Source organism: Anas platyrhynchos, chromosome 6 (assembly GCF_047663525.1).
Source record: "Anas platyrhynchos isolate ZD024472 breed Pekin duck chromosome 6, IASCAAS_PekinDuck_T2T, whole genome shotgun sequence".
NCBI classification, from domain to species: Eukaryota; Metazoa; Chordata; class Aves; order Anseriformes; family Anatidae; genus Anas; species Anas platyrhynchos.
In genome coordinates this window covers 33,080,636-33,105,831 of record NC_092592.1, presented here as the reverse complement: position 1 = coordinate 33,105,831, position 25,196 = coordinate 33,080,636, and the positions used below count along the sequence as shown (strand labels likewise).

The 25,196-nt window shown below is 40.9% G+C and overlaps 1 protein-coding gene across 5 annotated transcripts in view; it reads left to right on the top strand.

Annotated features, from left to right (window-relative positions):
* ABLIM1 (actin binding LIM protein 1) overlaps nucleotides 1-25,196 on the top strand; it is a 191,032-nt gene that overhangs the window by 47,919 nt on the left and 117,917 nt on the right. Inside the window, exon 1 of one of the 5 annotated variants that reach the window (XM_072039805.1) lies at nucleotides 24,649-25,065. The exons of the other annotated variants lie outside the window; for them this stretch is intronic. Coding sequence (XP_071895906.1) covers nucleotides 25,050-25,065 — 16 coding nt within the window. The 5' untranslated portion in view covers nucleotides 24,649-25,049. Of the gene's footprint in view, nucleotides 1-24,648; nucleotides 25,066-25,196 lie in introns of those variants that run through there. 5 annotated transcript variants of the gene reach the window in all.

Below are 25,196 nucleotides of genomic sequence, written 5' to 3'. Positions count from 1 at the left end.
GCTGGGAGTCTAGCCCTTTTGAGATCTTATAAACAGAGACAGTTTTTGAGATATGTGTTTGTCATTTCAGTAAAACGAGTAATGAAGACACTGTTTTGTTTTACCCGTTTTTAATCAGTTTCATGTGCTAGCTTTCCCATTCTAGAAAACTGACCCACCAATTCTTTGTCAGATGTCTCTCTTTATTTGCAAGGCCTGACCTTATTCTACAGCAAGCAGCTGGAGAACTGAAATTTATGACTTCTTCATAATGAATTAACTGAATCTAGGAAAAGTACTGGGAAGGTTTGGATTCCAATGAAAGCATAAATGTGGAGGGAAAAAAACAACACACAAACAATATAAAAGAAAACCACTACGAAATAAAGGTTTATCTTGTAATTCATTCGTAGTTAAAAAGGAAATAACTGGAAGGTGCCAACTAGTTTCAGTCAGAAAACATATGTTATAAACATATGTTTATAGCATAAGGTCTCTATTGCTAAATCCTATGGTGGTCAGCACCTGTTTTAACTGATTCATCTGAAAATATTGCTCAGTGCTGCTAGAAGTAGTTCATCAATCAGTTTTCATTAGCAGAGCCTGGCAGGTTGGCTGGCATGCCTGCTTTCTTTAGTTGTTGTTTTCTTGTTATTTTCAGTTGCAGAACTATTCCTAAAAGATACCAGGGCAAAATTCCTACCAAATGATTGAATATGTAGACTTTAAATACCAGAAGGAATGATGAAGCTGAACTTGAAGAGTTGGTACGTGGAAAATGGATTTTTTTTTGTCATAGATCTGTGTCAGCGTTAAATCTGTGTATTAAACAAGTTTCAGAGTGATAATATCAACATTAATTAATCTGTGTGATACACTAAGGGAGTGTCTACACTTAAAACAAAACAAAAACACCCACCAAAACAAACAGAAAAAAACTACTATGCCCTTGTAATAGTTGGTTGCACTCTGCATGAACTGAAGAATTGAACCTCCCATCATGGAGTAACTGCCTGGATGCAGTGTTTAGCATAGTGTAAGTACCAGGAAGGACAGAAAATCTGTGATGATGACTAAGAATGCAGCAACAGGTTGTTCCCAAAGATGGGAAGGGACATCTTGACATTAAATTGTGTTTTAGTTTAAGTTTATTTTAAAAAACAAATGAACAACAACAAAAAAAAAGCCACAAACATTTGGTTAAATGTCATCTGCTGGAACAGTGACTTTTTTTCTAGCAGCCCAAGACATACATGACCTTGTCTAGCAAAAAAAAAATGCCCTCAGTAGACAGCTTATGGTCAAGGAATGGCAGGATAAAGTCAAGAACTTACTGCTGAAGAAATACTGCTGTAAATTATTGTTGTGAATATAGTATGGTAAATATCAATCAATTTATCAACACCGTGATCTCAGAGTCTTTGTAGCTGTTCCAACTGACTCATTCACAATTCCTGTAGTTCATACTACCACTAGTATGGTTTTCCCAATATCGCAAGACCTTCTTTCCTATCTCCTATTCCAAAATTTTAGGCTGGCTTGATGTCAAATGCCCTGCACTTCCACTACAGGATCAAGACTCATCATGCAGTATTGTCTTTGAATAACTCTCGTAGCATTTAATGGGCAGAGCTGCACCACGTTGTACGTGTCAGGGAAATATAACAAGGCCTGTTCTGTGCTGAGTGGCACAGTTTGCCAAATATGAGTAGTTACGTTTTATGTTACACGTCATTTCATGTCATGAATGAATTGAACTAAATCCCAAGCCTTTTGTCAGCCCCATCAGGGTGTTTTGTCTGTAGTGGTGCAGAACAGAGTCCCTGTGAGAAGCGAGTGGCTGGCAGAGCATCATTTTGCTTAACTGACATGTCTCAGGTTTTAACGGGGCTCTTGATCACTTGTGCGTGTGTGCACAGCTGATTCGTCAACCAGACGATAGTGCTGACCATGAGAGGAAGGGTTCAGTGGTGCTGTAGGATTTATTTAATTACAAAGCAAAGATTAGCCAACACAGCATATTTAAAGCTGCTTTTAGCAGAAATGTTGGCAGTGGATGAACGGATCTGATGTCATTTCTGGCATCCTCCATCAGTGACATTCTTTCCACTGTATTGAAAGGTAGCCCCCTATTCTTAGTTTTGTTTTTGACAGATGTTATGAAAAATTTTACCAGCTTCTGTTAGGTACCTAAATTAGGCCTTCTAGCAAGAAGATGGAGTCTCTTCTAGTGCTTCGCTGGAGCTGAGGGCAGGAGGACTGCAGTTACCCTGCAGTTAGGCTCCGAGAACGGACGTGGTGCTGGGGAGCCCGAGGGTTTGATGCAGCGACAGAAATGCTTCATGCTTTGTGCCATCACATGTGCTGGTTCTGCATCTGCAATGGAAGATCCACCGTTGGGAGAGAAAAGGAAATTTTCAGCTAAGATATTCAGGAGGTTCTACAGTGACCTAGAGGACTTTTTCTTCTAATATAGTTTCTCTGTTCAGCATTTGAGTGAAGTTGCTGTGTATCTTCTTGTAATCGTGTGACTTGTCAGAAGAGACACTACAATAATATCCAGTTTATTTTAGTACATAACAAGAGGAGTGCTGCTTTCTTTGATGTCATGCTTATAGCACATCACACCTTAAAAAGGTACAAGAAATAAATACGAGGACTGAAAGAAAACCAAGCTTTCAACTTTGATCTCTTTCCTTCCCAATTTATTTCTGTCTCAGTTACTATGAAGTCTACATTGTGAAGAGAGTGTTACAGAGTTTCTCCTCTCAGCTGGAAAAATTATCAAAGTTCAAGAAAGGCAAAGTGAAGAAAAAATGTCTGATTAACAGATTTCTATTTTTCTTGCATGTCTTGGCTCATTTGATGCTACCTTTGTGGCTGTCTGAAAAAGCAAAATGAATGTGAAACACAATGGGGTGCTATTTTAATGAACCATCTCTAGCTCTTGGGGCCTCTAGCTAATATAATAAAGCTTTACTTTTTTTATTTATTTTGAATGTGGTTCTTTAAGTGGTTCTTTACAGGCTACTACAGGCTGAACTGTTACAAAGTAATGACCACAAGTAGAAGAAAATCAAAAATTTTTGTTTTTCCACAGTGCTTATTTGCATCTCAAGTATCTGTTTAAATAAAAAATACCTAACACTGTTGAGAACTAGGAAAAAAATAATTCCTGTTAAACATCTGAAGGTGTGCCAGCTTCTGCCAGGATGATCCTTTTTGCTAATTATTCCCTAGAGTGGCTTAGGCGTCTCTTTAACTTCAAGCGTACTGCATGGCCCTAGGAAAGCTGAGGGATTATTTATAAGGTTGCAAATAGGCAAGCACTTGAATTGTGTTGCTGAGTCAGTTGTTCAATTATACAGAGTCTTGAGGGTGCAGTAGTTTTTATATTTGTATTTCATATACCTCTGACCATATCCTGCCTACAAAATGGCATCAGTTGTCAGCAATTACAGCTGTTGTTTTCTTCCACCTTTAAGTAAAAAGGATAGCTTTTTCTATAAGAATATATGTTGCAGTGTTCTTGGCATTATAGATCAATAGATTACTCTTTAATTGTGCTGCCAGGAAATATAATGCTGAGCCACCTCATCTTGAAATAATACAATAGACTGATCCATTAATGCACACACTGACATTTTATGTCTGAAAATAGTCAAGGATTATTTTTTTTCCCCATGACTAGTCTGAAATGCACATTTGAATTGATAAAGTAAGGTAAATAGCTTTTGGTTGAACAATGCTTTTGGTCTTAAACCGATTATCAGTGCACTCCTCTAGCAAGCAGCGTGCCAGTGATTTTGTATCACAGACTGGGAATTTAGTTGCCTGCTTCTGCATTAGATTTGAACCTAGGAGGAGATACCATTTTTGTAATGAAAATGGTAACCCCACAAGCACTAGCTTTTTGCAGAAGGTGGAAAAAATGTTTGACAAACCTTTTAGTGGACTTCTAAAGTGTTTTAAGTGGTGAATTGATGAATTACAAGGAAAGTTTTGTATTGTTTTGTTTTGTTTTTACCTAGAACTGCAATGTAGAAAGACTAGGTACTTTGCTTTAAATTAGTGAATTAGGAAGTTTTACAAAGAGATTTCTTTCTTACTTTTAGCTAAGCTTAGAGATGCTTTTTAAGAACAAATTATGTTTATTTATTTGCAGTGTTCTTAATGAAAATGGATCATCCAATGTAGAAATCAGGTAGTTAAGAAATTGATTTGAGTTTCATTTCCAGTGGACATGTATCCAATCCCTGACAGTGACCGATACCTGATACTTGAAAGGGATGTTTTAAAGCTGCCATAGGTAGTAGACAGTGCTTTGATAACTGATGTTATTTTTGCCCTTAACATCATGTAAATATTTCATTTGGTGATTGATTTTTTTGTGTGTGTACTATTTCAGCCCATCTAATTGCACGATAGAGAATGGCTGTTGTCGCTCTCCTTTGTTGTCCAAGAAAGAGAGTGATTGGATTTAATCTCAAGCATATTGTTTTGATATTTTTGTGTGTGTTATCTTAACATGCATTGCTTCACTGGTGGATAAACTTGATGGACTCTGGAGTTTAGGAAAGTGAGTCAGATTCAGTTTCTGAATGTACAGCAAAGGGGAAAGCTTTCCCAAGAGCTTGTTATGCTGCCTGTCCAGCTTTACAATGCACAGCAAAGCTGTTCTTTTGTTATTTGAGGCTCATGTGCCATGAAAGTTATCATACATAGTTGATAACAGGAAGCTGAGCACAATGCTTTAATTCAGCTGAAAGATTTTGCAAATGTCATCAGTTGGGAAAGGAAATTGTCACCATGTGGTCTTAGTTAAGTCTGAGGCAGAACTGTAGTAGTGTTTTCTTTTATACTTTTTTTTTTTGTGCTTGCAAATTGCACAGAAGAAATACAGGGCAAAGCAACACTTTATATTTGTTTTGCAATGAACACCAAAAATAAATCAGTAAATTACATTGCTTTCTTATTTCTCAGTTAAACAAAATACTTTGTGCATGCAAGTTTTGCTGTTACTACATAGACCTGCGATCCAGTTTGCAGTGCAACACCTCGGAGATCCTCAGATGGGCTTTCAAAAAGTCCATGTTTGGTGCAATGGAAGATGGTACAACCATAGCTTTATCCTATTCAGTCCTCAGACTCGCTTCTCTCCTGTGACAAAGACATTCATAGACTTCATAACAGTTCTTTGGTACTGTACTTTGAATGCGTGTGTACAACAAAACCAGGTGTTTGGGATAAAACTTGCCAAATTATTTCATTAAATGTCAGTTATAATAATGGTGAAGATCAAATCCTGAACTAGCAGCTTGATAAGCCTCTATGGGAGACTAGGGCTTAACTGGGTTGCTCAGTTGAGTTATAATACAAATCATTTTATCTTTGATGTTGCTTTAACCTGAGAGAGCTCTTTTCAGTCAGCCACTCTGCTCTTTTTGCCAGTATGGAGCTGCCCTGCGTCTCTGTGATTGTTACGTTCCTTCTGTTGTAGATGGTGGCATAGTTTATCTGATTCTTTCAGTTGAAACCAAGGAATTAACTTGGTAGGGACCTATGGACTTTAAAAGTTATATCTGTATGGATTCTTCATAGCCTGTACCACAGTGAAAAATAGCAATGCTTCTCAGTTCTTTACGCTTTTATAGACAGGAAATTGCTGTAGTAATATTGAGTAACTAGGCTTTTTGATCAGTTATAAAATTTGCATCCAGATATGCTAGCACAGATCTCTTTTTAAAGTGTCTTATTAAGTAAAGTAGTAGCAGTGCTTAATATGAACATCAGCAGTCATTATATGATCTCTTCTAAATATGTTGTCATGAGTGGATGTGATCTTGGTGAAGAGTCTGTAACAGAGAGGAGACAAGTATGAGGTACAAGGAGCAGAGTTGTTGGAGGCCCACCTGTTCTTCACTTGTAATCCTCGCCTGAGTCCAGAGGGGATAGCAAAAGCCATTCTGCAAATATTTAGCTCAGACAGTATCATTAATTAGGTGGTCTGTAGTATATGTTTTCATGCTCTTTCTCTTCTAGTTAGTCTCATTTTACTGTGCTGTGGTGTCTGAAGAGCAAAGCAAAGACAGGTACATGAGGCCTGCCACTGCAGTGGGCCCAGGGGACTGCTGAGTCAGTTCGGTTTGATTTTCTTACCAGGTTTTGACCATTTGCTTTATTGTTGAGTTGAACCTGCTTCCCCATACTTGCTGGTGGAAACAACAAGGATCGTGAGCTTGTTCTTTACAAATTTACGTGGTGGATTGCTTTTTGGTTTCTCCTTTGCTTGCTCATGTCAGGCAAGCATAGGTAGCAGTAAGGTTAGACTGGCTTCGTGCTTTGGTGGCTGAGCTGGCAAAGTGCCCTGCTGCTCCTGACCATGGTGCCTTACTTCTTTTGCAATATATGGTGCTAGAAAGTGCCAGAAAATGAGGTGGTGCTAATACCTGGGCTCTTTTTATCATATTTAGTCCCTAGAAAATATATAGCATTGAGGAGGGGGTGCGTGACACGAGAAATGCTCTTACAACAGTGTCCATGTCTGCTTGCTGGAGTGTGTCAGTACTGGGGGTAATTCTGTTTCTGGGTCTGAGCTGGGGAGATGTTTTATGTGTCTTACTGACCAGAACACAGTCCCAACAATATTTTCCACTGTGCAGCAAGAGCATGGATTTTGTTCCAAATCAAAATAATGGCTGTAAACTATTGGACTATAATAACCTGAGATACTTTTTAAGGACATGATTACTTCAAAAGCCACAAAGTAGCTCTGCGCTGCTGGTTTTTAGAGCTCAGCAAATTTTATATAGGGCCTGAATTATTAATGGAGATAAACTGGAAGAGGAAGCTCTGTAGTCTTATCAGTCTCAAGCAAGCAGTAGCTGCTTGACTTTGTGGAGAAAGGCGGCTCCTTTGGAAGCAATGAGTGAACAGGTCCTCGGTGAGGAGTCCTACAGCGAGAATGGCTTGTGTCAGTATGCCCAGAAGATGACTGCCTGTTTTGGACATTTAGGTAAAGAAACTAAAGATGTGCATGTGGATTTTTTGCTCTCCATTATATCAGTGAACTCTTTCATCAAGATTGCAGTAAGTAGCTGAGTGTTTTGTACGTCACCCTGCAGTCTTCAGTAAGTAAATGGTGTGTGTCAGAAGTGAAAAGCTGCGTGCATGGAGTCATTTTACAGTAATTAGTAAGCTTTTGATTCCCTATTTGTGGGAACTTGAATTTTAGAATGACTTTTTTTGCTCTCTCTTGCTGTTTAAGCTTTTTTTTTTTTTTTTTTAATTGCTTGGATAATTATATTTCCTGGTATAAATGGATGTAGTCCTTGCTCATTTTTCATCTGTGTGAAGGCTTTTTTCTTTCTCTTTTTCTTTTCTTTTCTTTTTTTCTTTTTTTTCTTTCTTTCTTTTATTCTCTGTCTGTATGAGAATTCTGATGTCAGAGAAGATAATCCTGTTGTCTTGGTCAGCTGCATGAAACAATAGTTGGGGCTATCTACCTATACGATAAATGTGTTACACTCTGAAGTGGCATGAGGAGGGAAAAGGAAAATTTGTTTTTGTTTTGTCTGTTTGTTTGTTTTCCTTTGGAGGTAGGTTTTTCTGAATTTAGGATGAGTGACTATTTTTTTCAAAAACAAGAATAACATCACACTGAAATGTATCTGCAGGAAGTTTAAGTCTGTTGACAGAAGCAATTACAGCTGTTGTCTGCTTTTTGCTGTTATTCAGCAAAATAACATAGCAGATGCCTGCTACTCTGTTGTGGAATTTATTTATTGATTGCAGTCAAATTTTGTCGTTCTGTTTGAGTAGTGTTAGTAGAGTGATCTATTCCTAGTTGTACATGAGACATACTTAGTTATATGTTTATTTATATAATCTGGGACTGCTTGTTCGGGAAATTCAGACAGGATTGAATAGGAAATGGCCTTGAGATGGATGGAAATGCTATAATTAAAATATTTATGTAGTAGTGAGATCAGACATTTAAAGTAACTAGTTTGCCTAACTTCTGTCTCATATTCAGTCCCTGGTGAACTCCATCAGTCTGAAAAGCGACTGCACCTGCAGCTGTGCTCTGTAATGCCTGGGCAGACTCGAGCCCCCAGTGCTGAACGCTCAGAGGAGGCACGGCTTCAGATTGGCAGTGGCTGAAAAACATTTTGATACTTGGCAGATGCTGAGGAAATTTCCTCAGTGCTGTTTCTGGGTTGGGTTCCTGAGAACAGGTTTCAAGAAACATACGGATGGGGTTGTGCCCTTGTGCTTCCTGCCTCTTTTGTTTCTCTTCAGCAAGGGTATTAGAAATCAATCTCCTCCATCTAAACGAGTGCTTAACCCCTCCAGTGGTAGGAGATTGGCACTGTCTTTTTGATTCTGGCTGAAGCTAAGCCTGTTACCAATAATGCTGAGTTACAGGGGTGGTGTAGGAGGTTTTTTCAGACCTGGGGCACAGGGACCTGACCCGCTGAGCCAGCTCTCAGGAAGCCACTCTGATACTTCTTAGGCTTGTTTTGCTCATTTCTACTTGTTGTCCCCTTTTATTATGTATTAGCAGCATGGAGGTTCTTAAAGGTATACCCTCTGTGTAAAGAACACTGACAAAAAATCATATTGCTTTGCATTAGCAGCAGCAGCTACTGTGTGGTCTTTGAGATTTGCAGTCTTCAGTGACAGACACCAATAGCCATGGCTGGAAAGGGGCATTGTTAGAGTAGCCCCTCAGAGAAAGGTAACCTTAATTCGCAAAAATTAAGAAGCTGGGTGTTTCTATGGTGACACACTAAGGTCACAAAATGCTTGCTGAACTGTACTCATGGCCTTTCTGCTAATCCTTTGAGTCTCAGCATCAGAAGGAGACAAGGTTGTGACTCCCTGTTCAAACTAGCACTGGAGACTTCTACAGTAGGCACAGGCTGACTGCTTCTGGGGTGGAGATGCTACAGAAAAAGGACACTGGTCTCTCTGCCTCTGAAGCTGACCCTGGAGTTGCTCTGCCCGCAGAAGTCATGCTACCAAGTGCAGGAACAGATCCCTGCATGGGTAACAGAGGGTTCAGCCTCTTGTGCCTTCATCCTGCCCCTGCCCTGTGTACCCTGCTTGCAGCTCTTCTGTAGCCATGTAAGAGGTAAACATGCAGGGACCAATCTCAAGTGGTTAAAGGAGTCAGAGGAGGCTTCATATAGCTTTTATGTCATGTGATTACGTGAGAAAAAAAGACTGCAGTTTCTTCTGATCACCACTACACAGCAGATTGTACCAGTACGTCATGCATTAGCAGGTGTAACGCCTGTGTAGGGACATACAGCTGGGAAGCTGGAGAGCTCACTGCGGAGCTCACCTTTCTGCCTTGTGAGGATTGACTTGGGCAGCTGAGTTGCCGTGTGTGTGCTCTTGCCTCATCTACCTGAAGGGCAGAGCCCACCTGGAAGTGTTGGTGAAGCTGGGTAATGGGCACCACTGTTGTTGGATTTCTGTGGCCTGTCTACATCTTTCTCAGATTATTCAGCAATACCTGATATCTGAGCTGAGAGACGCACATGTTAGAGAGCGCCGAGCCGTCTCCTCTGAGTCATCCCGCTGCATGAGCACAGAGCGGCGATCCACCTTCAGCTCGAGCGATGGAAGCTGTTGTTATTTCGGAAGATCTGCCTCTTCCCCTGACTGGCCCGTGGTGTGCAGGCCAGTAAATTGTGAAATCTGGGAGAGACTGCAAAACAGCTGACAAGCTTCATTTCCTGGGGGTAATACTTGAAAACAGTGTTTGCTGAGATCTCTGATCTGATGGGAGATACTGTAAGACAGAACTCTAATTGCTGTATTTATTGAGCCCCGTCCTCCTCAAATACACATTAGTATGACCCTGTGAAAAGGAGTGCAGTGATGTTGATTTGTGCTGGCTCTGTCCATGGTTGGTTATAAAACCCCAGGGAATGGCTGCTTAAAGGGAGCTGTGATTTCGGGCTTGTTTTCAAGATAACATAAAAGTCCTGCTATGTAAAAATAAAAAGCAAATGACCTCACAGGAAAGGAAAACTGTAATAATAGATGATCAAAGGCTGGGTTTGTGACATGGCATGTTCTCTTTAAAACAGTAAATAAAGGAGTCTTCTCTTCAAAGCCTGTCCCCATCAGATAGTACTTGAACTGTTTGGGTTTTGAGGGAAGAGTTAAATGACAATTTCTTGCCATGATCAGTAAGCTTATTGTTTTAATGTTTTTATTTCACCTTATAATTTAGCAAAAGCCATACTGGAAGCAGTGTGCTTATTGCACCAGGCCATTTTGCAGATATACAGCTTCTGAGTGTTAAGGGGAGCTGAAGGCCTGGGCAGAACACTGCTGTTGTCTCAGGGAGTTTGGTGGGAGAAGGAGCTGAGGTTGTCTCTGAGCAAGGGACTTGTCTTGGGGTCTACCTGTAACTCCCCATTTCAGACTATGAATGCTGTTCCAGTTCTTTTTTCTATTTCGCTTTGGGATTTCCTGTGACTTTCCAGTGCCCAGTTGATGATTAACTCTGCCTTTACCCAGGGAGAAATATTCATTAGATGATTAGATTAGCAAGTCACTGGAATTGGATTAATGTAAATACTTCTTGTAAGCGAAGCAGGAGGAGTTGGCACCGTGTCTGCAAAGCTTCTCCTGTCAGCCAGACAGGAAAGGGGAGAGGAAGAGAGCCCCAGCTAACCAGTCTTCAGTAGTTAGGGGGAAGCTTAAGTGCTTTTGTTTGTAATAGGCAGTGAAAGCTGCAGAAAGGATTTCTCCAAGGAAATCTACTTACAAAGTAGTTAGCCAGCCTTTGTATATTCCTCAAGGAGGAGGGAAAGCAAGCTTTACTCTAACCTGTTCTCCATGGCACACGCACAGGCCTGGCATGGAACAGAGGCTTGGTAGATTAAATGCACAGATGTGCATTTGTAGCTTACGATGATGATTCCTCCATAATAAGATTTCTAACAGAGCAAATTTTTTTTGTTTTGTTTTCAAACTAATCCTCTTACATACCTCGGATAAATTCTTTCTCTTGTCCTGAATATTAATCTGATTTTCAAATACTCTTTATGGTTTTGCTGCAGCTTTTTGCATTCTCTGGAATGAGTTGCAATTGATTGCAATAGTTTTAGATGGTAGTCACCTGATCAAGCATACTGTCATAATCTCTTGAAGATAATCACTAAAAATATATCTTCCTTAATCTCCTTTGCTGGATAAGAGAAAAAGAGAAGGATCGGTAAGGGCAGTAGTAGACAGAGTACACGCACTACAGGTTACTTTCTGTAGCTCCTTCAGCATAGAAATGCCGTCCTTCCCCATCTTAAACAGCTTTGGGAAGCTGTGTGGATCAAGTAACAGTAAAGAATTGGTGCTGGAAAAGGTGAAATTCAGAAATTCAGTCAAAAGAATGTCCATTATTGAGGATGGGGATATTGCAGAGGTCTTGTATCTCATTCCGAAGCAGAGCATACTGAAACAACTGCCCTACTTGAATCCAGATGACTACTACTTATGTGAGCGGTTATTTGACGATCCCGAGGATCTGGGTAAGTGAGGGCTGGCATCAGATATGGGGTTTTTGTTCACCATATAGATTGAATACAGCTAGCTTATTATTTTGTGTAACAGCAAGATGCTTTATGACAGCAAGTGTACAGAAATATTTTTAGCGAGGAGGGAACAAGAATTAAAAAAAAAATAGAATCTGAATAGTCTAAAGGTGGATGTAAGTGCATCTCTCTCTCTGATCATCTTGGGAAAAAAAGAATGCTTTAATTTGCAGAGGTACTCAAGCGATAAAAATACCTTGCAAAACCACAGCATCCTGTGGTGGTGTGTTCCACAGCTTTCCGAAGGGTTTTATGGAACTATATTTGGTTTTGTTTTAAAACCTATTGCTGAATAGATTCATTTGGAGCTGCCTAATTTTTGAATTGGAAGAGATTATTAGAATTCTTTCCCTGTTCACCTTGTCACTTGTGAGTTTTAGACCTCTGTTGTATCTCTTATCCAGGTATCTATTTTCCAGGATAAATAGTCATAATTTATTTAGATGCTCTTTGTGCAGGAGCCTATCCATGCATTTTATTATCCTTCTTCCCCTTTATTTTACTAGTTCTACTATAACCCTTGAAAACATGGGGCATAGAACTGCACACAATATTCAAGATGCAGCATAATGTGGATGTATGTACAGAGTCATAAAAATGCTGTCTGTTCCTCCCAGCAGTCCTTAATTTTTATTTATTTATTTATCTATTTTCATTGATATTGAACACTGGTTTATTCCTTGACGGAACTATTCATTGTGACGAAGCTGGAGGGGGAATTATGTTTTGAATTCATGAGCTTAACTCATTTGTTACAGTCCATCAAAATTTTTTTTTTTTTTTTTCTGGAAATGAAACTGGCTATAAAATTGTTAATCTGAAGCTTGCAGACAAATATAAAATTTCTCTTCTATGACTTGTGTTATGGACCTTGGTTTTGATACCCCAGTCTTCTTATGTGCTGAAATTTTGCCTGTCCTTAACAGATCAAGAGAACTACTACATGCTTGTCACTCTGCTTAGATCCTAAAAATGTTAATATTGAGTTACTGTATATGGTAGGTGGGTATTTTTCCAATATTTGCTTTCAGGTTTGATATTGCATCAGTGCCAGATAATTTTCTGTTCTGTGCAAGTAGTTTTTTAGCTAGTTAGCTCTGTACTCAATGAACTCCGCAGTGTAATAGTAATACAGCACAAAAAAAGATATTTTTTTTTTTTGTGTGTGTGTAGTTACTGCTTCTGAGTGACCAATTCTGTTAAAACTAAAATTCTAACTAAGATAATGCTAGAACGTGCGGTAAATATGTAATATGGCTGTGACCCTGAAAAAGTAGGTATAATTCTGCCTTGCCACCCCTGCTTTTCCCTCTGGTATTCTAGAGAGAACTTTGACGGATATTTTCTGCATTTGTATAAAGCACAATTTAAAGTAGAAAACTGAATGAACAATGACTGGCTATATGATCAATCCATGTGGGACTCCAAAGAAATGTTTTGCATTTGTAGCAGACTGGCAGCCACCTTTTTGCAATTTTATTCTGATTCACATGGGACTTGAATCTGTCTAGAAATTTGCATTTATGCAGCTCTTCACTCGGTTATCAGCAATCACAAAGAATTATTAAGCACTAATAATAAGCAGTTCCTTAATAATCATTAAGCAAATGATTAGCATTATTTTATCATCCTGCAGTTTGGGTGCTGGTATTCAGTAGGATGGGTGTTCTGGTCCTGGTTTCCAATTGGGTGGATAACACTAGCTGAAAAGCTGAAAGGTGTCTCAGCTCTGCTTAAATTGTGGTACTGTAACTGGAGTCAGAATCCCAGCTCTTTAGAAGAAAAGTAGTGACGTGGTTTCTGAAAAAGGCCTGTTGGTAAAAGCTGTAAGTGAGTTTAAGATAGAAAATGCATGTGTCCATCCCTTAGGCCATGTGCCTACCTGGGGATTATGGTGCCTCAAGTACTACAAGATTTAGCAGCTTATGTACGCTCCTGAAAGACAGGTTGATGTCTGTATTTGGCTTTACAAACAGAGATTATAAATTACCCCATCCAAGACATTTGGAGACTCATCTCATGTTTTGCTTGCTGCTCATGAGTGGAATTATAGCCTTCTGGAAATGCCCTGTTCTTAGGCTTTTGGAGGGCCAGGAATCTTCTCAACAAGTGCAGAGCTAGGGTCTTTGGAGTCTTGGGGATTTAACCTGTGCTATACTTTTACTCAGCATGAAAGTCCATTGGCTTCCCAAGGGGAAGGTTGGAGCATCTCATCTCATGTTAGAGAGCGGTGTGATGTAGACAGTTAACTGTATTCTAAAAATTGAAGATTTTATTTTAGAAGAAAAAGAAAAAGACTTCAAAAGACATTTTGAATCACTGCAAGGTGACTGCAGGATGGGGATTCTTGGCTTCATTTGGCTCGCAAAGCCTGCTGAGCAGCCTTCACTCCCAATTCCAGGGAAGGTGGTAAGGGACTGCTTCCCACGGGAGGAATTGCCAGCTGGGTGGTTTGCTGCCACCAAACCTGTGTTAGCCCAGACTGTTTAAGCACATGGCTAGTTGTCACTGGAGGCCAGACTCCCATACAAAGGAGGCTGTGGAAAAATGTTTGATATTAAGGACTAGCAAAAGTTGACAGCTCGTTGCAAAAGAGAAGAGGAATCTGAAAGAGAAAATTGGCTCAGAGCTGTGTGATGTTCCTTCTTGCCTGAGATTCTGTCATCTGTCACATGGATGTGATTCCCTGTGCAGCCCTCCTCTCTTCCTCCAACCTGAATGCTGTTCGATGCAGCGGTGGTGTACACCTGAGGGAAAGGAGATACGTACCACATTATCTAACTGACCTCCTGCATGAGTTCAGTACCTGTTTATGTAACAGTCTTAATTCAAAGCAGAGCTTGTGAGAATGGCTGCTTGTGTTGGGTCAGTTAGATGGCAAGGAAGACAGAAGGAATTTGAGAGGATGAAAAGGGCATGGGGGAAGTCCAGAGCATGTGAAGACAGCTCAGTGGTTGGACAGATGGAGGAAAATTTTATAAAGCATTAGATCCTGTGAAAAATGAGGGTCTGGAGAAAAGGTCCATTTGTAATGTGCTGATGGTGCTCATAGAAGCTCCCCACAGTGTGCGTACCTATAGCCATAGGATTTTAATGCTGCTGGATGAGCTTGTAAGGTGTCCAAAGCTAAGCAATGTTGAGAGTGGCAAGCGGTGATTAGAGAGAGAAAAATCCAGGTTCTGTTGGCAATGTAGCTGGTACCCTTTCTTTAGATGCTGGGATGTGCTGTACAGACACGTTGTGTGCCTCAGATAAGGTGGTTCTGCTTTTTCATAGCTTTTTGGATAGATTCCTTCAAGTGAACAACCTCTCCTGGCTTCGCTCCCTGTTTATAAAAGCTCCCTGGTTTATAAAACTGACTTACATGATGGAATATAGAGCATGCCTTAAAAGTTTCTGTGGTGATCCAAGTTTATGAGCATTGTGTCCTTCTCCTGCAGAATATCTGAATTCAGAATGGTCCGGGTAAGTCAGCTAGGTGGTTTGAAGTCATGCTGTTGGTCTTCAGTGAATACAAGTCTAAGGTGTTGGACTTGCATAGGTAAAATATGGAAAATAACTAACACTACTACAGAAAAGCATATGGAGAATAACTATACTTATCACAATATAAATATAAATCAACTAAATGATACTACTGCCAAAAAAGTTTATTATTCTGGGATGTGTTAGCAGGAGATGTGTACAGCAAGGAAGATACTTGCTCTCTGTTCTGCTACAGAAGAGGCCACTGCTGGACACTTCCTGTGTTTGAACATCTTATTTTTGGAAAGATACAGATAAACCGGAGGAAAACTAGTAGAAGGCAGTGAGAATAATAAATTTAGGTAAGAAGACTTACATGGGAAGATTAATAGAATTAGGTTGGCTCAATCTAGAAGAGTGGAGATAAGTGAGGGATTTAGTCAATCTTCATGTATGGAAAGGGTTGTCAAATGGAGATGTTCTGCGTTGTACTGAGAAGCACAGAATGAGATTAGCTGCATTTGCAGTGGAGAAGACCTACTTTGCATAACTGTATAACTAACTTTCTAGATGCAAAGGCAGAGAAGTGGAGGAACAGTGCCAAAGCATGTTGTGCAAATGGTTTGCAGATTTTTATGAGTGTCACAAAGGATCAAGGTGCTTGAGCCTACCTAGCACATGGCTATGTAATCTCTTGAGTCTCTTCTGAGTCTGTTTCTGTGATTACAGATCACTGTCAGTTAAGGACCTGGCTGAGTGCACTGATGTGTTGTTTTTTTCTCTTTGTTGTTTTTAAGAACCATATGGTCCTAGTGTCTTGATTCAATTCAGGCTTGTGGGAAGCTGTGTTTCTTCCTCCTTGAATCCCTGTTTTTCTGCGGATAGCTTTGCAGTGTTATAGTAGAGATTCATAGGCATATTGCAGTGTTCTTCATGGACCAAGCATGCCATCAAGGTTGGGCTCTCATCCTGGGAGCAGCATCTCTCTTCCAGGTGTTTTTCAGCACCTCTGGAAGTTGGTTGTAAACCCCTTGTGCTACCAGTGCACAGCTGGGGGTAGGCGTGAAGGATCAGGTGTGCCTGGTGAAGCTCAGCCAAGCACAGCTAAGCTGCTGCCCCCTGGGCACCTGCAGTGGCAGAGCCATTTTAACAGCTGCCGTCACTGAGTAAGAATCTTGCTTTTGTCCTCGCTGCATAATGCCTGATATTAAATATCAAGGGCTTGTGCACAGCATTCACAGGTGAAAGTACTCTCTTGCTCACTGCCATTACAGAAGCTGCTTGCTACTCTGCCCTTTGCCACAGTGACAGTGTTACTGGCTTTTAATCCTGCAATGGTTGCAGGTGTTGAAGATATGGTTGCTTAGTTCATCAGCTGTACCAGCATGGCGTTGCTTTTCATTGCTCATCCGCTAAATGCAGGCAGATGTTCTCACCTGTGGTACTCTCAGAGTCACAGCGAGGGGCAGCAGCAGGCTAAGTTTACCTGAGGCAGTTGCTACAGTACTTATCCTACTAGGGATAAATTTGGTTGTGAAAATACCTGAGTACTGGTTTCATGTTGGAATAAGAAGTATAGATGAAACTCCCTGTGACAGGCCCTAGAAGTCTTTGGTTATGTAAATGTGCAGTTAGCTTCATTTAAAAAAAAAAAAAAAAAGGAAAAAGGAAAAAGAAAAGGTAATTAATTAGAACAAGTTCTTTGTCCTCTGTCTATATGCTGTATCTACTCCTATTTAATTGCTGTGCCATTTTTATTTAAAGTATTTGAACATTTAATGTCTTCTTAACCCTTGGCTCCCAGTTTCAGCTTTCCATTTGCTGTGGGCCAAGTCACTGCCAGTGTCCAAGATCAACCTAACTTAATTTGCTTAGTGGTACATTGGTGGTTTAGCATTAATCTGCATTAATGCAACATGGTTTAGGGCAACTGCATTCACCTCTCTAGGGCTTGCTGCTCTCTGTCTACATTCTTTGTTATCTGTTATCCAATAAATAACAACGAAATCGCAGTTCCTACTGTTACTAGATACTAGCAAGAAAAATTAGCTAAATAGCTTTGAGTAGAAAGAAATAATGAAAAATTTGGGGTTTTTGCTTCCTGTGTCACTATAAAAAAAAAAAAAAGGTAATATTAGTGTAAAGATTATTGAGGGGAATTTAAGTAGGGATCTCTTTTGCTCTGTAACTCCATTACACTGATGGGTGCCGGCGGCTGTGGTGGGAAGGAGCATGGCCATACATCTCCCACTGTTTACAGGGAGCCCTGCTTTTGTTCCATATCTGATCAAAACTTCCTCTCCCGTGTCTGTCCCTTGCAGTTGTATAATCTCGTTATATTAATCAAACAGCTGAGGGAGAAGTGCAGTTCCCTTCCTTGGCAGGGCAGAAACAGGATGGCTGCTGAGGCCTACCTGAGGCGGGCGAGCTGCCCACTACCCTGCTTCAAGGGGCTTGGGGCTGCCACAGCCTTGTGCCAGTGACCCAGGCCAGCTCTGCTGGTGGATACAATGCTGGTGGCACTGGGATGGGGAAGAGAGGTGTATGAAGTGCTGCTTCTTTTCCTCTGAGAGCCAGGGTCTGAGCTCCTTTTCCAAAAGGTGGGATAGTGGGAAAGACTGCAGAGCCGAGAGAGGAGAATCGGAGATGGCTGTCTTCGCTCCCTTTGATTTTGACATTGGGGCATGGAGGGAGTAGAAGAGGAGAGAGAAGCTTGGCCTTGTCCACTCTGTATGTCCCTGGTTGAGGAGAGGATGAATGCCACCTGCTGTTGGTTCCTTCTCCTCCATTATGTGCAGAGGTGGGGGTATCACTGAGCCGGCTGTTGTACACCGGGACCTTGGAAGTATCTTTAGGTTGGGGCAACGATAGATGTTTGGTAGACCTCTGTGGGCTTTTTTCAGTGAAAGGGGAGACAGGTAATGGAACAACGAGGGCAGGAGGGAAGCAGCAGGAGTGTTCCTCACCCCAGTGTTTTCCATGGATGAGGGCCCTGCCATACTGAGCATGTTGCTCATACATAGTAAAGCTGTTACGTAGCTGTTAGTCTCAAATGTATTCACAATCCTGCATGCAGACAAAGTAAAGCTGAGAGGGAAATCAGAAGACAATGTTAGAAAGGGAGCTTGTGATTACAGGTTTTGCATCATCCTGCTTTTCAATTTTGTTTTCAATTATTATCCGTTAGGGAGCAAGTTTTTATGGCAGAGTATCACAGAAGCACTGCAGTACCAGGGAATGTTTGTCGCTGGTTTGCTGCTGTGTGTGAATTAGATATGAAACTGTCTGTGCAGTTTTCAATGTAGATCATAGAAATTGCAAAAATATAAAAACAATTAGCTTATCAGTATTCATCAGTACTTGGGAGATTAAATACTGTTTGTATATATGAGATTAAATACTCTTTTTTAAGATGGCAAGCTCTCCTTCAAAATCTGTGACTCTCCTTTGGAGTGGAGGCCATGAGCCATCCAGTTTGATGTAAACTAACAGTGAGCAGACCTTCTTACACAGCAGCAAAAGCAAAATAGCTTTTGTAGTTCTGTTTAAAAATTCCAGTGGGTGCAGATATTGGAATCAATTTTGCCTACTCTATTTTGAGTATCAGTTTGATCTGTGTCTCCTAAATACTGTTGAAATGGCAACAAATAATTCGAAGGAAAGTTTCAAATCTGTAAGTTTCTGCGTAACTGAAGCAAGTGACTTCCCTAGCTAGGAGATAAAATGGAGAGCCACTAGTGGAGAAGTGCCAGAAGCTGGAGCAAGGTGATGAAAGATCTGTTCATTGTAAAAGTTTGTTTGAATATATTAATATTACACTATGTAGCCAAGTTGCATCTGTTCAGAAAGCATATTTTTATCTTTCCTTTGAGGGCCTCTGTGGTTCATTTGAAAGGACACAGGACTGGGAAATAACCGTTGGGAGTGAAGTATATTTGCAGGACAGATCAGATGCCTTTTTTAGAGTCCTATTTATAGTTTATGTGAAATCAGACCAGAAGAAATTTGTCATCTGGTACAGTAAAAAACAATTAATCCGGTTGAAATGTAAGGGTGGTGTATATCCAGTGTCTGTGATGAGTTGCCTCATCCTCAGGGACTATGGACTTGCACTGTTGGCCGCGTTGCTGTGTGTTGTATCGTTGAGGCATGCACCAAAGGTTAATGCTCAGTGAGATGCTCTGTCACATCTCTCACGATTGCAAAACAAAGAACTTGCTGCTTTGCTCTGCAAATTAGCTGATTGGTGGAAAGCTGCTTCAGTCTGTTGTTTCATGGGCCTCTTGTGGAGAAATTCTTTAGACTAGAGAGTCTTTATTGCCTTCCTGCTGGTTTCACTGAGCCCCAAACTCCCAAGACAGGCTGTAGAGGTTATTCTGTGTAGTTAATCCAATTCTGAAGTGGATTATCAATATCAAATCTCCTTAACCTTAGGAATGTACAGTAAAGCATGACACTTGTATATACGCTTCCCTGTCAGGGATTCCTGCCTTCATGCAAGTTATATGCAGTGTTTGTCAGCAATCGTCAAATGCTTACTGACAGCATGTGCGTATTTTTATCTGCAGCACTACTGGTTGTGATTGTGAATTGGCTAGGCTAATTCAGTTTGTAGCAGTTGAAATACAATGATTTTGTAAGGTAAGTTTATAATAAAAATACCAAGTGTAAACCACTGTCACTAGGCATTTTTACGTACTGTATCTCAGTTCAGTGTAAAATGTGTGCATAGAGGCTAAGTTCACACAGGTGTTCATAAAGCATGATCTCCTTTCTAAGGATTAACAGTAACATAAGCAGTTTGGAAGCTGCTTGTTATATCAATAATGTAATTGCTGTTCAGAGGTAAATGTTTATATGTACCTACAGTGAGAAGATTACCCAACAGTGAGCTTTGTATATTTTTGGAGCCACTGCAAAGAAGTGTAATGTAACCATCTTTTCTTATCTGTTTCTAAAGATAAGATGACCTGGAGGTTTCAGGTGCTTTTTACATAAGCTTGTGTGTTAGAGTTTTCTGAACATTTAAAGTGAAGATGAACATCCCTGTTTCCTTGTTTTGTTTTGCAGTAAATTAAGCATTACCATTTTACTGTTTTATCTGTATTTTTTGTAGGCTGATATTACTGTTATGCAGAATAACAACCTGCTAAGAAAATCTTGCTTGGAAGTACCTCATAAAATCAAATTCTGTTTTAAGAAAACCAGACTACTTAATAGATCAAAATCTGTCAATGTTTCATTCCTGAGGAATCTGGCTTTTAAGAATATGAAATGTTTCTATTTAAAAAGCAGTAAGCCCTCACATCCTGGCAGATCAGAGTAAACTACACTGTATTTTGCTGAATCAGATGATGCATTTGGTAAATTTTAATTTCATAATTTCATTTTCTGCAAAAGAATGATTGCATGATACTATAAAGAGCAGTATTACAGGGTGCTTGTAGTCAAAGTAGCACGACATAAGTGGCAGAGGAAAGCACAGCATAGAAGAAAACTTACAAATAGGACCAAGGCCATCGTGCATTATTTGCCTGCAGATCAGTCTGATAAGAGTAAGGCTACTGTGATTATCCTAGCATGTAGGGTCACAGGACTGCAAGATGCCCTTAGAAAGCACATTCCTCTCTAGTGGGTGCTCCCCTCCACTCTGTAAAGTTGTGTTAGGGAGCCCCGAGGGGATGTCATTCTGTGGGGCCTTCAGAGCTCTTCAGCATCCTGCAGAGGAGATGGGTGAGGAGAGGCTGGCAGCCTAAGGCCATTGCACGGGCCACTGTATGAACTCATGGAGGCAACGCTGTGTGGGGAGTATGGAAAGGCTACAGAATGAATAACTGCCATGAAGAGACTTCTGCAACTCACCTGCTGGCTTCAGAAGACAGGTAGGTTGGCTGAGGGTACTGTAAGAACCTGGAGAGGTAAAAGAGCAATGCATGCAAGAGCAGTCAAACACCTGGGAGCGAACACCCAGCTATTCAGACCATGGTGTGGGAGACAGCTTTTTCAGGTACAGGCTGAGTTCTGCCCAGTGGTGTGTCTGAAAAAAAACTGAAATCATCAGCTTTGCATGAGTCAGTTGTCTGTCGTCTTTTGTGCTCGAGTCCATAATAAGCATCACTGCTTGTGCTGTTTTCAAAGGATGGAAAATGTGTCAGTTGTCCAAGTGGCTGAGGACAACACATCAGAGGAATAGACTGCTGGACTGGGGTACGTTCAAGAGGAGCAGAAGCCAGGAAATACTTAACTGTACAGCTGGAGAATGCTGAAACTGGAAACTGTGTGCTTCAGCATCAGGGCACTGGGACCACTGCAGAGTTGCAACAAATCCCCTGTTGACATCATTAGTTTTTCTTCAGAACAGGCATGGTTAAGTTAGGATAACAACCAGAGCAGGCCTCCTTTTCCTTAAGAGCATGAGGGAGGGGGATTTCCTTCTTGGAGAAATCAGCATTTTGCAAAATTCCCTGATCAACACTTTACAGAAGTGGTGACTCTTAAAATTGACTGAGGTTGTGCAGCAGCTAAGCTGTGGAAGCTTGTGGCAGGCTTTCTTGTCAAAGCTGTTTGTGCTAGGCTTTTTGCTGGAAGCAAAAGGACATTAAATAGAGGATATTTTCCTGGATGTTATTTATTAGTACAACTTCTTCCCTTTCCCTCTGTGTTTTCTAGCAGGCAGTTTCCATCACTGTTAGGTGAACAAGAAATTTCAGTCAGTCTTGAAGGAGTTTTATATAAACTATGTACTGATACTCACAATCCATCGTCTCATCTGTGAAGAATGAGAGCAAGATAAAAATCTGAAAGCCAACTTTTAAAATGAGAATGACAAATCTTAAGTCGTGGCTAAACTGCTTAGTATCTTAACATGGATTTTTCAACATTATCGCCGTACAAGAAAAAGCAAACCAAGCTAGTTAACTCTTTCCCTTTGTGGTCTCTGCATGACTCCCATGCCTTTTGCTGGCTGCACAGGGTATTTTTCACCGTGAAGTAACAGTAACATAATTACGCTGTATAGTTATAGTGTGCTCTTTGGGAATCTTACATCCTGGTTGTGTTCAAGTGAGACTTGCTATTAAAGTTGTACAGTACAAAAGGTTATGCAAAGGAATTTTTTCTTTCTCTTAGAATATGCACCCCTGAATAGCAATAAGTACCAAGGTTTTCTTTCTAGACTTGCTAACTATTTGTCTTTCCTCCCGGTTTAGCATATATGAGTAGATTCTGAATTATACAGCAAGGTAAATTTTTGTCTCGAGGCTTGAAACAATGAGATTAAAACAAAAAATGACCCCAGTTTAAAAAGATTTTATTTACAATACCAACAGCTGATCTCTATGTCGTCTTATGCTGGAGTAAATTACATTTGACTCCTAAAATCCCCGGTCTAATATACTGCAGTCTGTATTTTCAAATTTATTTCTGTGTGCATGCTGCAGTCTAACCCTGCAGCTTTCTATGGTTGAGACATGCGAGGAAAGGCTTCCATTCAGCCACGGGCGAGATGAGATATGGCAGTGCTAATCTCTAGCATATGTGAAAAATGGATGTAATGAACTCAGAGAACAGAAAGTTCAGATACCAGCAGTCAGCTTCTGTGTCAGCAGCTGCTGGAACAAAAAAAAATGAATGGTAATCATCTCACGCCTTTGCAGGCTGTCAGAAGGAAAGAGTTAACGGTACCCATGCGTGCACAGCATGGGCTGCTCGCACCTCAGATCCAACGGTTATGAATGAAGGTCAGCCGTGCCCCTTGCAGGCTGCTGGCCCCGAACTGTTTACAAAATACGGCTTGGGAAAGAACACAGCCAGGCTGAGTTACAACCTGAGCGTCTCCAGGGTTTCAGCGGCGTGACACAGCGTGCTGCGCCCCAGGTTGGTGGGGCTGGGGCTGAGCTGCTATTAATAGCAGCACACTGAGTCACAGAAGCAAGAATGTCAGACTGCCGGGGCTGTGCTGCTCTTACACATCAGGCTGCTAACAAAAGAAAGCCAGCCAGGTTTGCTGGAGGTTTTTTTTTTTTTTTCCATGCACATGCCTGAATCTCTGTCAGTCTCTCTTCCTAATTTATATAGTTATTTATTAAAGAATGTCACTGAATAAGAGATATTTTGGGTGAAGTGGACTGGTTTATTTCATTTCTTTCTGTTCTTCTGGGTGGCATTTATGCAAAACACTGAGAATTTATTTACTGCAAATATTTTTAATGATGGATGTATGCTCTGATTTTCCAGCATGCATCAGCCATCTGGTGCTCTGTCTGGCTGATGCCTACAGTTTGTTTCCTTATATTAATTTTTCCCTCCCTACATATAGTGGCACTGAGAAGGGATTCCCTTGTGGAGGTGTGAGCTCCAGTTCCTAAAATACAGAGGTGCCTCTGGCTCTGGGCTGAACACAGAGCTTGCTTTAGGCTGCTTCGTGAACATAATTGCACCTCCGTCATGTAACCTAGCTCAGGTACGGCACTGAGCTGAGGCCGGTGAAGCTGCAGCCCAGTGAATCTGCCCAGCCTCTAGCCCAGAATAGCTTTGTATTCAGTCCAGCTCTCTTCTGCTGAGGTCACCTCTGTCCTTGGCAAGTCAGTTCATTTTCCTTTGTCAGTTTCTCCACCTCTGAAACACAGATACTAAAATTTACTGCCCCGTCAAAGGCATGATGGGGTAGGTTTGTATTGGCAAAATCACTGGTAGCTGGCTACAATGAGGAATAAAGTTATTTATAAACAAGGAAAAAGTAGCCTATAAATACGGGAGTATTGCTACTTGATACTGGCAGTATATATATGGATTCAAAACACCACATTAAGTGATTTTAATGAGCATTCAGGGTTTTGAATAATCCTATTTCTAAGCTTTTTTCCATAACTGGGAATAAAATTGTGCTTATGAAAGTCAGGCTTTGATTCTCACCTGACTCTGAGGTGGTATCTTCTAAAAGAAAACAGAAACATTCTGAATCTTGCTGTAAGACATTGAGACCTGGCAATATTGTAAAGGCTTTGTGTTTTTTTTTCTTTCTTTTTTGAGGCTCTCTTGCTGCTCTGTTCCCTGACAGCCTGTGGCCAGCATTTTAAACAGAATTGTGTAAGAGGGATGGAGCTCCCAGCCCTCGGTATCTGAGCGCGTTGCCTACCTGACTCACGCTGTGAATTCTGTCTGGGGCACTCCCTGGCTGTGCTTCTAAACCCAGCTGCCCACTGAGTGGCTGCAGATCTGATTTTTATTATTTTTATTGTTATTTCAGGCATTGAATAGAGTCAGCATTCCAAGTTTGCAGAGATTATACATGCTGCTCTGTTCTGTACTGTGGTCAGATGACCAGAGAGAGGCTGTGTCTGATGTTCGGTAACAGTTTTAAAGCAAAACCAGGGGTGGATAAAGAGTGCTCAGCAGAGAAAAGCCACCGTGCTGCAGCCTGCCTCAGCATTTGTATGTGTTCATCTTGTATTTCCCCATCTCATCCTGGCTCAGTTTGAGTAAATAAAATAAGGAACTCATAAATACCCAGTGTCGTGTGTGTTTGAACATTTCTCCTCTTTCCTCCTACATCTTCTCACTCGCAGTCTTTTGCCAGTCATTCAGGAGCAGACTGCGTTGCCAGCTCTGTTCTGTGAGGGCAGAGGAATGCAAGGTGGTGTCAGTGGCTTGGAGCCGGGGCCGGGGAATTCGGCATTTGTTACACAGCAGCAGCTGTAGCTGGGTGCTTCTGCACAAGGGGCAGAGTCTGCACGCAGGGTACGAGCCGGAGGAAGAGACCACAGTGCAAGAAAAGGCACAAGAAGAAAAGAGACACGACAAACAATAGGACTTTATCAGATTTTGTGGGAGATCTGGCTGAGGAAGATAACTGCCTGGAATAAGCTGCCTTTTTTATTATTATTATTTTTATTTATTCCACTATTTCCAGCAAAACACTGCTGGAAAAGAGATTGTGTTTAAATTCCTTCAGCTAATTCTTGCTGCTTCCACTACGAAGAAAATTTGTTTGCCATGGTGAAAGAAAAAGGTAATTATGTTTATTGGTAGACTGAAACTGAAAAGACCTAATTACCTGAGGTCTAAACCTTCACATTTAAAATTAAGTGTGTCTTCATTGACAGCTGCTTTTTGCTTTTCTGTAGATGTGAGGTGCCAAAA